Here is a 14,871-nt window from a genome sequence, read left to right on the forward strand (position 1 = left end):
CCGGTAACACACCTCGTCTACTTGCTGCAACAATGGAAATATCAATGACACAATCCAATGTTTACCTTAGGTATCTATCCTATACATTAACACTGTACCTCACTGTTAAATGTGTGGACAAGACATTTAAGGAAGACGACCATTTGGGCTCATGGAATATAACAGAACTGTCCTTGCTTTGTTTCGCCCGTTTCACATATCCACTGTCTTATATCTAAACGTCAAATCCTTACATGCATCAACCATCACCTTCTTAAGTGTGCACTTTTTAAGGACTTTAAGCAGAGCGATACAACAATGAAATTACAGTATACTAAACATGCTGTCATGACCTTATGTCTATCCATGATAAGTAAGTAAGTATACTGTCGATTGTAGCATGGGTACCATCCGCCGCTGGCTAATTCTTTTGCGCTTGCTAAACACGGTTGTCAGCAAGCGAAATGATTGAGCCGGTGGTTACTACGTACAAAAAGAATGGTACTCAGACTATAGCCTCTACCAGGCTCCGAAGTTTTCTGTAAAAATACTAAAAATTGGCCAAGCGGACAGGTACTAATAACATACCAGAGGAATGAGCTGGCTTTGCCTTGGGAGTACAGTTTTCGTCTCTAGGTAGCTGACACTGTGCTCCACTGCCAGCTAACTCTTCTGGCACGTTATTTGTCAGCTTGGCCAATTTTTACTATTTCTACTGCGACTCGTGGAGCCTGGTAGAGGCTACCCTGGCTAGTTGAGTCGATATGCTACGTGTGTTTTACCGGCACGGCTACAGGACCGCGGGGGCCGAGTCTACAGGTGCCGTAGCCGTACTCTGCCCCGTCACAGTAACGTTCGGCCGCACAGTCATCGTTTGAGTAGCAGAAGTTGGGCTGGTGGTGAGAACGGTTAGTGATGATGTAGTTAGTCACACGGTGAGTTACATGATGGTGAAAGGTGTGAGAAAAGTAGGTTGGACTCATTCTCAAAGCTACCGACATCTTCCGCACCGCAGTTGTCCCTCAGTAAGACATCTAGAGCCGCAAAGTTCCTCAGGCCATCACCCAGGCCCCGGAGTTTCAGAAAATACTATAGCAAGGATCCATCCATTGATGTGTTTTTTTGTTGTTGAGTGGAGTCAGCTTGGTTACAGACTGAATAAAAGTACAGACTGAATAAAAGTTCTTGGCTGGAACTATGCGGTTCCAGATGTCTCACCGAGGGACCACTGCGGTGTGACAGTTGTCGGTAACGTAAGGAACGAATCCACTCTACTTAACACGTGTATGGTGAAATGTCGTTATACACAAACATAGAACCATGTGGCTATACCCCATTAATACAGTGATGTTTGTTTTAAATTACCATCTTCGTGACAGGTAACTTAATTACACACGATATCTAAAGTCTAGATCTGTGGTGTTTTACAACATACAATGATATGAAAGGGTGACAAAGTATTAGATGTTGAATATACCTGACCACTCCACCCTTCCGCCATGTTTGTTAGATAGAATGTAGATTAGAAACGTTAGTAACTCTGTGTGTGAGTACAATATGGGATGAGGTGTTATTTTGGTTATGGGGGGTGTTATTATGGTTAGTAGTGGTTGATTGGTGGAATTAGTGAGTGACTGAACGAATGATGATGGGGCAAATGACTGGATAGATAAGAAAGGGAACAGTTACACAAGTGACTGCATAGATTTTGGAACGGTCAGATTTTGGAACGGTCAAACGTTACCGGTAGCTACCTTTCATCGGTTGCTGGACAAGAGACTTTTAAACAAGAACTTTGAATTGATACGTAAATGATGCGGAGACAAATTTTACACAGTCTATCAATTGTTCATGCGTGATAGTGCTATTCCATTCAAAATTGGACCAATGACGATTCTAAAAGGACGTTGACGGGAAAACTACCTTAGGCATTTGCTCCTCAACGCCAACCATACTTACTATATTGTTTGCATGTAACGCCTTCTTTCGTCCGTTTCATACGACTTCCTACTTACTCGTGCGGTGCAGCAATTGGAGATCCCTAATTGTGGGCTAACCATCCCATTTACGAACAGCCTACCCTGATATTTGCTTGGACAGTGTGTCAATAAGTTACCCAGTAGTCCCATCCCCTCTCACCAAGTTCTAAATGTAAAAGTTCTGAACTGTGCCTCTTGAAACTCTGTGTAGACAAATAACTTCATTCGAGTTATGAATGAATGTATGAATCTCAAAGTTTGGTATATGACAGCATCTTCCAAGTCTAATTCAACAAATACCCGTAAGCTTCCACACCTCCTACATACTACTGCTGTTCGCACAGCGGCCCATGGAATCCTGTAGAACACAGTCAGCTGCTGCGTTGTGGCTCAAGCCTAATGAAAAATCACAGTCTCTCACAAATCAGCATGAATTAAGAGGTGCTCGGCAACTAGGCTGTCACTGAAATGCACTTATTTCTAAGTGCGACGTAGCAAAAATGTATGTGATTATGCTGACACTATGTACTCTTTTTCAAAAACATAAAAAAGCCAGAAACTGTCCATACAACCCAATGCGTATATTCTCTATCAAAAACATTTAAAAAAAACTCTCCATACAACCCAATGCGTATACTCTCTATCAAAAGCCAGAAACCGTCCATACAACCCAAAGCGTGCGGCAAAACTGCCAAGCACCAGCGATCGAGCCCTACCCTTCCTCGTATGTCAATCTCAATCTCCCGGTTCCCCAACAGACATTCCCCGAACCCTTTGGCCAGATCGACTCGGCAGATGTGCCCAGCTTTACATTCTTTATCCACGAAGCAAAAACCTGCCTGCAGATGAGAAAATTCCGGCTAGAATTACGATAAATCGTAAAAATGTTCGCGGTGGCTTTATTTTCGCGTTGGTCTCTTACGCCTAGATCGTAACACCGCTTGTTTTCCACCGCGAAATATCATTTTACTTCCTATCGCGAAATGAAACCACCGCGAAAATAAATGAATTTACAGCAAATAGAGTGTCGGCATTTGCAGTGATGACACCAATTTTCTAATGCTACAATTATCAATGGATGGAAATGCTCTGCAATTTGTAGCTGGTAAATTCTTTTTTTTTACCTCTTTCATACGGTCGTTCTGTACTCATTACTACAGGATAAAGGGTTGGCAGTAAGACATGGTTTAGTAGAGGTTAGAAATCAACTTTACGGTAAAGAAATGTTAGATGAAAGTAGCGGGGTTAAACATGGAAACATACACGCAGAATTGTCCCCATCATGCACTAATATATATAAGAAGAATTCGAGCGACATCCGAATTGCTAATATAGTTAGTCGTTATTTATGCAGTAGCAACGTCTGTCTTTTAGTCATACATCATCTTTTCAGATCATATTGGTGCACATTGCATGTAACATATAGTTATACTGGACGTCTTACCTTCATCCAGCAATTCTATCGTAGAATTCCACTAAATAAGTACTTTAGATAACAAAGTCCTTCCTTCACATGTTGCAATTTTGATGCAGACCAAACAGAAGGGCATATGTTTAAAACATTGTTTCATCAAAGTCATTGGACAGACTGTTGTCACTTAGGAGAAGGCCATGATACTGTCATTGTCAATGTCAATGTTTAAGACGTCTCAGTGTTTTCTCGTGACATTGTGTTCCGTACCTTGTCAGGCGTCTGGTCCGGCGTGATCTCATTGGTTCCTCCGGCGCCTGCGCACATGCCGCCCTTCTCCGTCATCTCACACTTCACTCCTGGGTCACAGTCGGAGTCGGCGTAGCAGAACATGTTTCCTCCCTGAAATACAAATAAACATTCGATACTCGTAGGTCAAGGAAGGGTAGACATCCAGATACACCAAATATCCGTTACTCAAGCAACTGGATATATAATTTTGGAAATGGTCATCTCACACTTCATGCCTCGGTCACAGTCGAACATGTTGCCTCCCTGAAGCACAAGCAGACATTTGCTCTGTGATTCAAATATCTACACAAAAAATAGCTATATAAAACTATGAAATCACGACTATGTCCAGAACACGAGGTGCCAAAGTTCCTATGCGGTACCTTAGAAAGCCACCAGAGGGCCCGCTATCGAACGTCACTTTCCCAAGCCATACCCGGCTTACCAAATATCATAAGGATCCATATACAGCCTCTCGAGTCATACTGTCCATAGACACACAGAAACACAAATGGCACCGAAGACATAACCCTCTTGGCAAAGGGAACTACGGGTTCTTACCTTCAAGCCAGTAGTCGACAAACCTTCTATTTGTTACCTCCAATGTAAAATATGTTCACGTTACTAGAATACCCTACAAGAATCCATAGTTTTTCCTGTAGATTTTCTTTACTTTTTCATGTGGAAGGTATGAAATTCACGGAAATAGTGGGCCATAAGTACAAGGACAGAATACAACTCCGTACACATACACTGCATATCATGTTTTACACATAAATGTTAATTACTTTGAACAAGACTATATCGTACCATACTCACGTCTGGCTGTGCCTTGCCGTCTTCAATACAGATCCCGTACACACCGTTAGGGGAGAGTTTGCACCTGAAGCCAGCTCCGCACATGGGGTCGTCATAACAGTAGACCGGCTGGGGGAAATGAAATAATTACGTTTATCGAAACATACCGTCATGTCATATGTCTCAAAGTCACAATCTTTGATAAAAGCTTGTTACTTTAGTTTTTTTTTAACAACATGTATTCGTATATACTGTGGTATCTGGACTGCCTTCTACCAGAGTCAGTGTACTTAGAGACTGTCAGACACGTCTTGTTCCTTCAACTACATCCTGCTGCGTGTATTGTTGAAGGACACATCAACAGTACTGTGTACGTGATTGTTGTAGGCAGATGATATCCAGTATGGGTAAGTATGCTTAAGGTCATTACACCTACCTCTCCCCGTCTGCTGCCCCGAACACATTCTCCTACAGTCCTGCCGTCTGGTTCCATCCTCAGGACACAGTAGCTGTTCACTCCACAGTCCGGGTCTTGTTTACACGGGATGCCCTGAAAAACAAGCGTTATGTGTTTACATTGTGCTGTGCAATATCAAACGAAACCATTAGTGTAAAATTTGTTTGTCCCAGAGGCATCGCCAAACACTCTAGTCATGCGCAAAGAGCATCACGCCTCAGTCAGGGTCTTATTTCGGGATTCCCTGAAAACAAGAGTTTTTTTTTTACTTTGTACTTTGCAATATCAAGCGAAACCATTAGTGCAAAATTTGCTTGTCCCAGAGGCATCGCCAAACACTCTAGTCATGCGCAAAGAGCACCACGCCTCATGATCAGTCAAAGTCTTGCTTGCACAGAATACCCTGAGGACAAGCGTTAAGTTTACCTTGTGCTATACAATAACGTGGACAATAGTGCACCATTTGGCTCGCCGCAGAGGCGTCGCCAAAAAATGTTTAGCCATGTGTAAAATCACGCCTCATGTTTACCGTGTGTTCTGCAATAGTGTACAGTGTACATCGTTTGACTCGCCTCTTTGGCGTCGCCAAAAATGTCAGCCAGCAAGGGAATGCAAGGGAATCAAAATTTGTGTTTGAGGAGACCTACGTACCAATCACGTTACCACCGTACTCATCAAAAAGATTTAGGGTCCAACTCGGTGCGAGTGGATCAACTTTACAGTCGCCATCGGTACATAGGCTACAGAATCTTCAGCAAGTTGAAGCTGGTAGTTATGGTAGTCTCAAAAGAACAAGAAGAGTCTAAGAGCTGAGTACATGGATTAACTCCTTAGGCCCCCCTTTCACTAGACGGCGATCGCGCTGCGCTCTCTCTGCGACTAAAGCTGATGTGTGCAACCTTCGATTCCGTACTAGGTACATCATAAAAACTGTGAAAGTGTGACTGAAAGGACGACAAAACATACAAATCGTAAAAATATTCGTTTTCATTTCTATACAATTCGTTGAGCTATCTGTCAAATTTTAGGTCGCAGAGAGAGCGTGGCAGTAGCGCCGTTCTAGTGGAAAGGGGGTATTACCGTGTACTGGCCATCCGGTGCAGGTTGGCCTCGGTCAGGCTTTACAGGCTCCTGAGGTTCCGATGGGACGACGTACGGCGGAGGGTCCCGACAGATGCCGAGCTCCAGCTCAGGGTCGTGTTTGTCACAGTACCTCCCGCCGGGACAGTCGATGTCCTTGTAGCACACCGTGATCTGGAGAAGAAAGTAAATTGTCCAGAAGTTTGTTGTTTCATCTTTTCATCTGTTAAGATAGTTATGGACCTTCATAAAATAATCTTTATTGACACGACAAGAGTACAGCGACTTTCGTATGGTCTACATGTATAACAACTACTTACAGTACAACTAAACACACATATATGTATGAATACATCAACATATAGGGTCTAGCATGTCATTTACACTATTGGTTCTACATATACTTCCTATTTCAAACTACATTTAAGGTATCTAAAAATCTTTATTGCAGAAAAGAGGTATTTTTGAACCTGCTCCAATCGGTACACTAGCCAAGTGAGTGGAGTGTTCGCTTTCAGTTTGATCCACGACCGAGTCATATCTAATACTTAAAAATGGTTTCTTTGCTTAGCACTCGAAATTTGGGAAGAGTATGAACACTAGCCACATGCTGCAGTTATTGTACAAAGTTGTGAGGTCCAACGGCTAATGAAATAGAGATTGGCGCCGCCCTATGTACCATCTTAAACTTAAACCTGAATCTGTCTAATTCTCCGAGCAGAGGTTGAGTCGCGGAGATAGCAGTAGTTGGGATTCTTACTGAGGGAAACGAGCCAATAAAAATCCCAACCACTTCTACTACAGTAGAAGCCAGTTAATTGCACAACTGCACACTTCTGTTAATTGCACGGGATCCCAAAGTCCTGTAGTCATGCGGTCCAGCGGAATAGCTTCGCTTTGTTGCACCATCTGGATCATTGCACAAATTGTGCTGACAAATGGGGAGCGCAATTAAACGGCTTCTACTGTATCTCCAAGACCCAACCTCTGCTTGGAGAACAAATCTGTCTTACCCCTCCGTGTAACTGTCGATGTTGCCGTTTTCGGCACATCCCGTTTCCGTCCGGTCCGGCTGTCATGTCGCAGAAGTACGACGTCTCGCACATCGAGTCGCGATTGCAGAGGACGCTCTGTAGAACACATCAACCATAAATCATCGCTTTTCAAGTTATAACCTGACTTAACAGACTCCCTTCGGGAGCATGCAGAGCTAAGTGAGTGAGTAACAGTCTGGCAGAAGGGGCACAACTGCAAAAGTCACAGTTAACCCCCAAATTTGACAAAACTAAAGAACCTCACCAAGGAAATGGATAAAGTACATTGCAAAGCATTCTGGTTGTCATGCATCTTAACACATCAATTAATGTATTACATCCTGACAAAGTTCTTTCTTTCTTTTTCTTCCACCTGACAAAAACCACCTGCTCTTCACGACGAATCACGTCAAGGTGAAACGAAATCGTGATGGTACCAGTTCTGACCACAATGCACCGCGCCAAACGTCACTGATGACGTCATGACACAAGGAGGAAAATGGAAGAATGGATGGATGACGGTACCATCACCTCGTTAGTTTAAAGTTGTTTGGAAACATGCTGTTAGTAATGGACGAATGTTTTAGAAACATGCTGTTAGTAATGGGCGAATGTTTCACATCAGGAAAACCCCTGAAGAGCAAAGACAGGAGACGAGCGATTCGAGGGGCTTATTATCAGGTATCTATCATAGCTACCTCTGGAGGCTTGGATCCTTTTGCGCATGCCCCTCTGGGCGTTCTAACACCGACGGATTCTGCAAAGTCACAGAAGCTTCCTTCTTTGCAATCATCCTGCTTATAGCAGTCCAGGCCCTGGGCAACGCAAACGAGAGAGGGATGCTTCATACTTGTCCATTTGTGAATCTTTTATCTCTATTTAGATATCGTTGTCACTGACTTTATAACCAAAAGCCCTGTGCTAAGGAAGTTGACACAAGGTTTATTTTGCGGTTCACACGAAGAAAAAAGTTCTTCACATAACCAGTGATCAGCTGGAAAAAAGTTAACATAAAGCATTGAAATCAAACTTAAAACAAACATATAGGTTTTGTTTGTAAAAGTGTAGCAAAAGCGATCGAACCTCAGACTGAGGACAAAGCATATGCGCATGACGCTTTTTTTGTTAGCTAGTAGTGCAATGCTGCTTTATTTTACTGTTCGCGTGTTGTATATAGGAGCAGAATTCTGGGTTGTTTTAATGATACTTACCAGGCACATGCCTTTCGCGCCCGGCTCAGCAAAGAAGCAGTATTCGAAATTTGGGCATTCTTGATTGGAGCCGCACTCGACCTTGGTTCCTATGAGACCATTCTGTAAGGACAGAGCAAGATTATGTCAGGTTGGACAAGGTAGTTCCTTGCAATCAAAATCTTTCGTGGACATACACTTGTTAAACTGTTGCTGTGAGATAAGGTACACGTAAGATAATGTTAGCTAATTAGGTTGGACAAGGCAGATTCATGATATTAAAAATCTTTCGTGGACACGTATATTAAGCTATGGGATAAGTTATATTCTAAAACATGGAAGTACTAATCTCTAAGCAGATCTTGCGTGGCATAAGATAGTATCATAAGCTGTGGAAGAAGTTTAGTTGACAGAGGAGTTAATTGGCCACGGCTAAACTCCTTTCCCAGCTTATGATACTATCTTATGCCACGCAATATCTGCTTGGAGATTAGGAAGTACAACGTCAAAGGATGATGCACAGTACTTTCAAGTATAGTTATCTTTGTCCAGCATTACAAAGTCAGAGCCCTTCTTGGTCGATCATGTCTTCAGGGACATGCAGCCATAACACTTGTGATAATTGACACCATTAGCCCATATATTTCGTGTATTACCGTATATATGTCAGGATACATTAGATTGAATGACCCAAATATTACTTCTGAAAATAGTTTCATCAGGTTGGTAGAATATTGGATATAGGAGAATTCTTTTTACACCAGAGGTACTTACAATGCTTAAGTTTCTTACGTTTCTGAGAGACATCGAAATGTAAGCAATGTAAGTACCTCTGGTTGCAATTGTGTAAAAAGAATTCTCCTATATCCCAGTTATTACTATTGGAAACATACCGCGCTCGGTTGGGGTCGTGTAGCGTACGTAACTGTAGAGCATTTGGCTCAGAAGCCAAATCTAGAGGGCATGGGTTTAAATCCTGGCATGCTACCGATCTCGGGAGGTACTTTGCACAACTTTTCTCATCCCACCCAGGGGTAAAAAGGGGCAATTGACTTCGGTTGGGGAGGTAAAGGGCGGTGGAAGAAAAGGGCTAGGATGAGCTCCGCCTCCCAAAACGGTGCCTTAGATACAGTAGATAACATCCCACTGTCTCTATCTACCCTCTGTCTGTCCTTCACAGGTGGTACTGTTATAATAAGTTACTAACTCGAGTACAGTGCTATATTGTCCTCGTTTGTCTTAAAGTAAGTGACCGTGAAGCTGTCTTGTAAATCTTGGGTCATATTTGCCCATAGTTAGTACATTTTACGCGGCTCAAGGAGATGTAGACTAATTCGAAGCCAACCGTCTTTATTTCTCCAGTAAACGTTTCAAGAAGGCCGTGTAAAGGTGGGGTCGCACATGCGTATATATTCAAGTCCGTTTTAGGTGCGTATGAAGCTCTTAGTCTCTACCAGGCTCCACAGGTCGCGAGGAAAATAGTACAAATTGGATGAATATAGATACATAACATGCAAGATGAGTTAGCTGACCGAGAAGTATGGTAAGCGACCCAGCTAACTCGTCTGACATGTTACCTGTTTACGTTTGTCCAATTTCTATGATTTTTCCAACGACCTGTGGAGCCTGGTGGAGGCAAATACTCCCATGCGCGCCTCATACGGACTTAAATATATACGCAGGTGTAAACCCACCTTTACGAAGGAGACTTTGTTCAATGGATCTACCAACCTGATGAAACTATTTACGGAGATAAAGATTACCCTTACCCCGTATGGAACAGCCTGTAGCACCAGGGACAGCATCAGCAAACAGAGACTGGACGTCATCGTCACGGTAGACACGTCTTCGGCATAGGTAGGGTTCAGAATCTGTTAAACACCTGCAAACAGACCAACATTGTAGTGCATTAAAAAACAGACCAACATTGTAGTGCATTAAAAAAACAGACCAACATTGTAGTGCATTAAAAAAAACAGACCAACATTGCACCAATGAACCAATATTGTACGTAAAAAGTAGACCAACATTACATATGGGAAAACCAAACAACACTGCACAAATATAAGAAACCAATATTGTACATTAAAATAAACTTTTAAATAAACTATTGAATAAACTTAATTTCTCATATGAAAACAGACGAACATTGCAACAACAACAACAACAGACTAACATTGCAAACAAACAATTGGACACAATGGTTCTGAATAAAGTTAAACTGTTATTTCCACACAAAAAACTTCATTAACCTACAAACAAATTTATGGATACGTTGATTGTAATTATTCTAATCGCTACCTGTGCCCCCCTCCCCACTCCGACACATGTTGACCTTCTTGACCTCTTGAATACCTGAATAGCGAAGCTCATCATCACAGGTGTCTGCACGGTCAGGGCAATGACCCGTGCCTCAGGTCAAGTAGGAGACAATACCTGGTGTTTCTTATGTCTCTTCAGGTGTGATACACATGAATAAGCACCCCCCCCCCCACTACCACCCAGAAAAGTTTCATCTGGTTCCAATGTTATAGGAAAATATATCAAAGAAGGTTTTGACATTAGAAATTCCTCCAATGATTGTAAAGGCCTCCAATGATTATAAGAAACTTATCCAATACTAGAACTCCTGTATTAGTTAGATAAGCCTTAAGTTAAGCTATAGAACTGTAGTTATGTAGATGCCATACTTTGTACCTCGTACAATTGTTGTGCAATAAGTTATGTTGTTACAACAAGACACCAGCTTGCTTTTTTAACCTTGCTCAGACTGGCATTTTGAGTCAATCCTGGACCGGGGGGAAGTTTTTAAGGCCCGCCCTCCTGACCTGTAACTCTTTGACGACTTATCATATGACCATCAATTTTTAATAGAATAATGTAGACATAATATCTAAGGATTTTGAGAAATATGACGCTATTATAACGTATTATGACGTATTTATGACGCCATCATTTTTATTCTTTTGGCTGGAACCACGAAACCTCACCCCCCCCGTCTGAATAGGGTTCAAGAGTAACTTCTTTGTAAGCTACCAATAGTTAATGTAGCTACTGTACAACAATCGTGTTCGTTTGACGTTGTATATATATATGTATCATGTCTCTGTCAACTTTCCCTTTGTTGTGACCTGTACTTAACCCAGTGGTTATATGTACAATAAATCAAGGTCTTAATCAATTTATTCAATACATGTACACTGTAAATACAATGTTAATCCAAATCCAATGATCATTATACTTACGCATCTAGGAGGCTAGAAACCGACAATAGGGATACCCTAGCAACGTAACAAAATAAACAAAGCGAATATCTTAATCTTGAATGACAACCCAATCCTCCACATGCCATACTTAACTAATGATAGCTTTCTATGATCAAAGAATACAGTTTCAGGCAAGGTAACATAGTACAATTCCATCGTTCATAACTATCAATTACTGGATCATTCAACAACAGTATGCCACAGCTACGTGAACTGTCCTACTTCTGAGTAAGTCGTTTCTTAACAATGAATGGTACTAAAGTATTCGTTAAGAACTAAACATCAACGTTATTAAATCATTTGCAATATTAAGGGCAGGTATTTATAAACTATCATGGATGCACATTTCCTGCATGGCTTGTATGCAACTATTTCAAAGTGTTAGAGTAGTCCCCATGGCAATCTTTTAGGCCCCCTTTTCACTAGACGGAGATCGCGATGCGCTCTCACTGCGATCTACAACCTTTGATTTCATACTGGGTATATCATACAGCATGTAAAAGTGTGGCTGACAGGACAGCAAAACACACAAAGCGTAATTTTTTTCTAAACAATTCGTTGAGCGATCTGTCAAATTCTATGTCCCGGTGACAGCGGGGCTAGAGCGCCATCCTAGTGAAAAGGGGGTATAAGGAAACATGCTATTAGGCTGGCCAAGGCGACCCAAAAGATTGCATTCCAATGTGATACAAAGGACTGTCATGTGTCACAGGTTTCATAACGCAATAGAAGATGACAAATTGCTATCTTTAATGCATTTAGGCGTGAAACTATGATTAGCCGGATTTTCTCCAGGGCTTTATGAAATATCATACCGAGATCATGTTACCTGCCCCCAAAGCCTACCGGATCTTTTAAAGTGCCGTTTAAAGAAATTCTTTTCCCCATAACCTATCATTAAGGATTTCCTTTTCTAAGTGTGCAACTGACAACAATATAAACTGTAACTATTTACCAATCCAGGTTATACTTCTTCTATTTTTATTCATAATTACCCCCAATGTCTCTAGGCAATCTTCTGCCTAGGTTACACATAGCCGACTTTGGCTCCCGAACACCAGCCGACTCTTAGCCGACCCAAGTCGGCAGAAGTTCGGGAGCAGTCTGACCAGTTTAGGCCACGCCTACTTTTTTAGCGCCGAACATGTCCCGAACATCTCCCGACCAGTAAATGACTTACTCTCAACTGTGTCCTGAATGCTGTCCAACCTATTCCCTACCATGCCGACCTCTAGCCGCAGACTACCGAATCACTCATGACTGATTCCCACCCGATTGCCGACCCTCTCTCGACTTGAAATAGACATAATCAGCGATTTTCAAAAGAGTGCTCATTTTCGTTTTTAATCAAGATTATCCTTTCCTCTATTTTGTAAACATCACCAAGAGATCAAATTTGGATCACAGATAGCTCCAATACGGTATTTATGGTTCTTTTTGTTTTTGGCTGGATGTCGGTCGTGTGAAGTTCGGGAGTGATTCGTCTACGTCCTGGCAATAATCTTTTGGCTTGGGAATGAGTTAGCAGAGATTTTTCTACGGTCTTGGGGTAATCATTGGTTAGTTGGAAACAAGCTGGGAGTAAGTCAGCAGTGTTTATGGCGTGTTTAAGATTTAATTTGACTGCTGACTTACTCCCGAACACCAACCGAACACTAGCCGACCGTGCCGAACACCAGCCGACCACCAACCGACCCATTTCAGAGTTGCCGTTCAGAGCCGAATGTTTTGAACATTTCAAAACATTCGGATGGAGCAGCCGAACACCAGCCGACTGAGCAGAACGCCAGCCGAACGCCAGCCGACTGAGCCGAACGCCAGCCGACTACAGCCGACTAGCTCCCGAATTACTCCTAAACCATAGTCGGGAGAGAGTCGGGAGCCAAATTCGGCTATGTGTAACCTAGGCATTAGGCTACTCGACAAATGATAGATAAACCATAGTATAGAGCTCCGATTCACACACTAATAAAGGTTAAGTATGCTATGTACATGTATATACACCTTCGGGGCACATTTGTCTGTACTATCATAGCAAAGCAATACTATTCATGTTGTTGTATTTTTGTATTGCTTGTATTCATTACTCTCCAAGCAGAGGTTAGGCTCCTGTTGTTTTTGACGTTTTAGGCGTTTTTATCGGGCTTCTCTATTTTGTACCGTTTTCTTGATGTCTCACCAGAAAAGATCTCCTTGGAGAGTTTTTAGTCATCACATGTATAGCTAGTTCAACCTTTAAGTGTACATACGGTTGAATTCTAGTAAAAGAAGCCCAAATATTTCTACTGTACATGTTAAGACCATTCTGTTACTTGTCTTTAGTTGTTTGAGACGCACGCAGGTGGGTAAGGGTTCACACCTGGATGACATCCATAAAACAATCGTCACTGTTTGAAACCGGTCAAGCCCAATCAATGTTCTAAAGACTGCGGATCGGAAACTAATCTCTGCACACATAGCTGACCTGCGCTGCAGCTGGGTGATTTATTACAGGCTGTTGTTTGGCTGTTAATTGTAAAGATCACAATACATGGCTTCTATTAGTCAACCAGAGTCTGGCCAACCGTCTGCACTTGGATAAACGAAGAAAGAAAACTAATTATCACCAGGAGTTTAACAGCATTACAAGCAAAATAGCCTACAACAACGCATGGTTTGTATCGTTTTGTCCACAAGCCGGCACAACTGGCAACCCCCGGTCACACAAGCACCAAGTTGGTACACGTGCGTTTGATCAACCTGACATCAAAGAAGGAACTTCTTGAACTTGATGTTCGTCGGTCTATCTTCCTTTGATCTGCGATTTTCACTCACCTGTGGAGTACCCCAAGGCACGAAGCTTGGTCCCATGGTCTTCCTTGCCCTCATAAAAGATGCAACCCCCCAAGAGGATACTTCAGCAGAAGCCTGGGAATATGTGGACGATAAATCTCTTGCAGAGGCCAGACGTGTGACACGTCCTTCTAAAGCACAAACTGATCTGAACAATCTAGCTAGCTGGACTGACAGAAGCCACATGCAACTCAATCAAAGTAAATGTCAGGTTTTGTTCATATGTTTCTTGCGAAAACGATCTGCAATAAATAACCAGACTGTTTGTTGGTGCATCTTAACTCGAGGTTGTGCACATGCCCAAGGTCCTTAGTCTTATCTTACAAGCAAACTTGAAGTGGACTGCGCATGTAACAATGATTGTGGGCAAAGCTAGCCGCTGACTATACATGGTTAGGTGTTTAAAGAAACGCGGTCTGAGCTCAAACGACTTAGCACTTGTGTACATATGGTTTGTCCGCCCCACCGGTGCACCCTACGCTTGCCAGGTTTGGCACCCAGGGCTTACAGTAGAACAGTCATGTAAGATTGAACGTGTCCAGGTCAAAGCCTGT

The 14,871-nt window shown here is 42.4% G+C and overlaps 1 protein-coding gene across 1 annotated transcript; it reads right to left on the reverse strand.

Moving 5' to 3' along the window:
* Positions 1-746: 746 nt before the first annotated feature.
* Positions 747-10,048, reverse strand: LOC118406462. Its single transcript, XM_035806514.1, has 9 exons — positions 9,989-10,048; positions 8,241-8,342; positions 7,728-7,844; positions 7,009-7,125; positions 5,996-6,169; positions 4,895-5,008; positions 4,480-4,587; positions 3,640-3,771; positions 747-872 (listed from the first exon to the last, which is right to left on the reverse strand). Exons 1-9 carry the CDS (start codon positions 10,046-10,048, stop codon positions 747-749), a joined length of 1,050 nt encoding a protein of 349 aa, XP_035662407.1.
* Positions 10,049-14,871: the final 4,823 nt, after the last annotated feature.

Source organism: Branchiostoma floridae, chromosome 19 (genome assembly GCF_000003815.2).
Source record: "Branchiostoma floridae strain S238N-H82 chromosome 19, Bfl_VNyyK, whole genome shotgun sequence".
In the NCBI taxonomy this organism is placed as follows: domain Eukaryota; kingdom Metazoa; phylum Chordata; class Leptocardii; order Amphioxiformes; family Branchiostomatidae; genus Branchiostoma; species Branchiostoma floridae.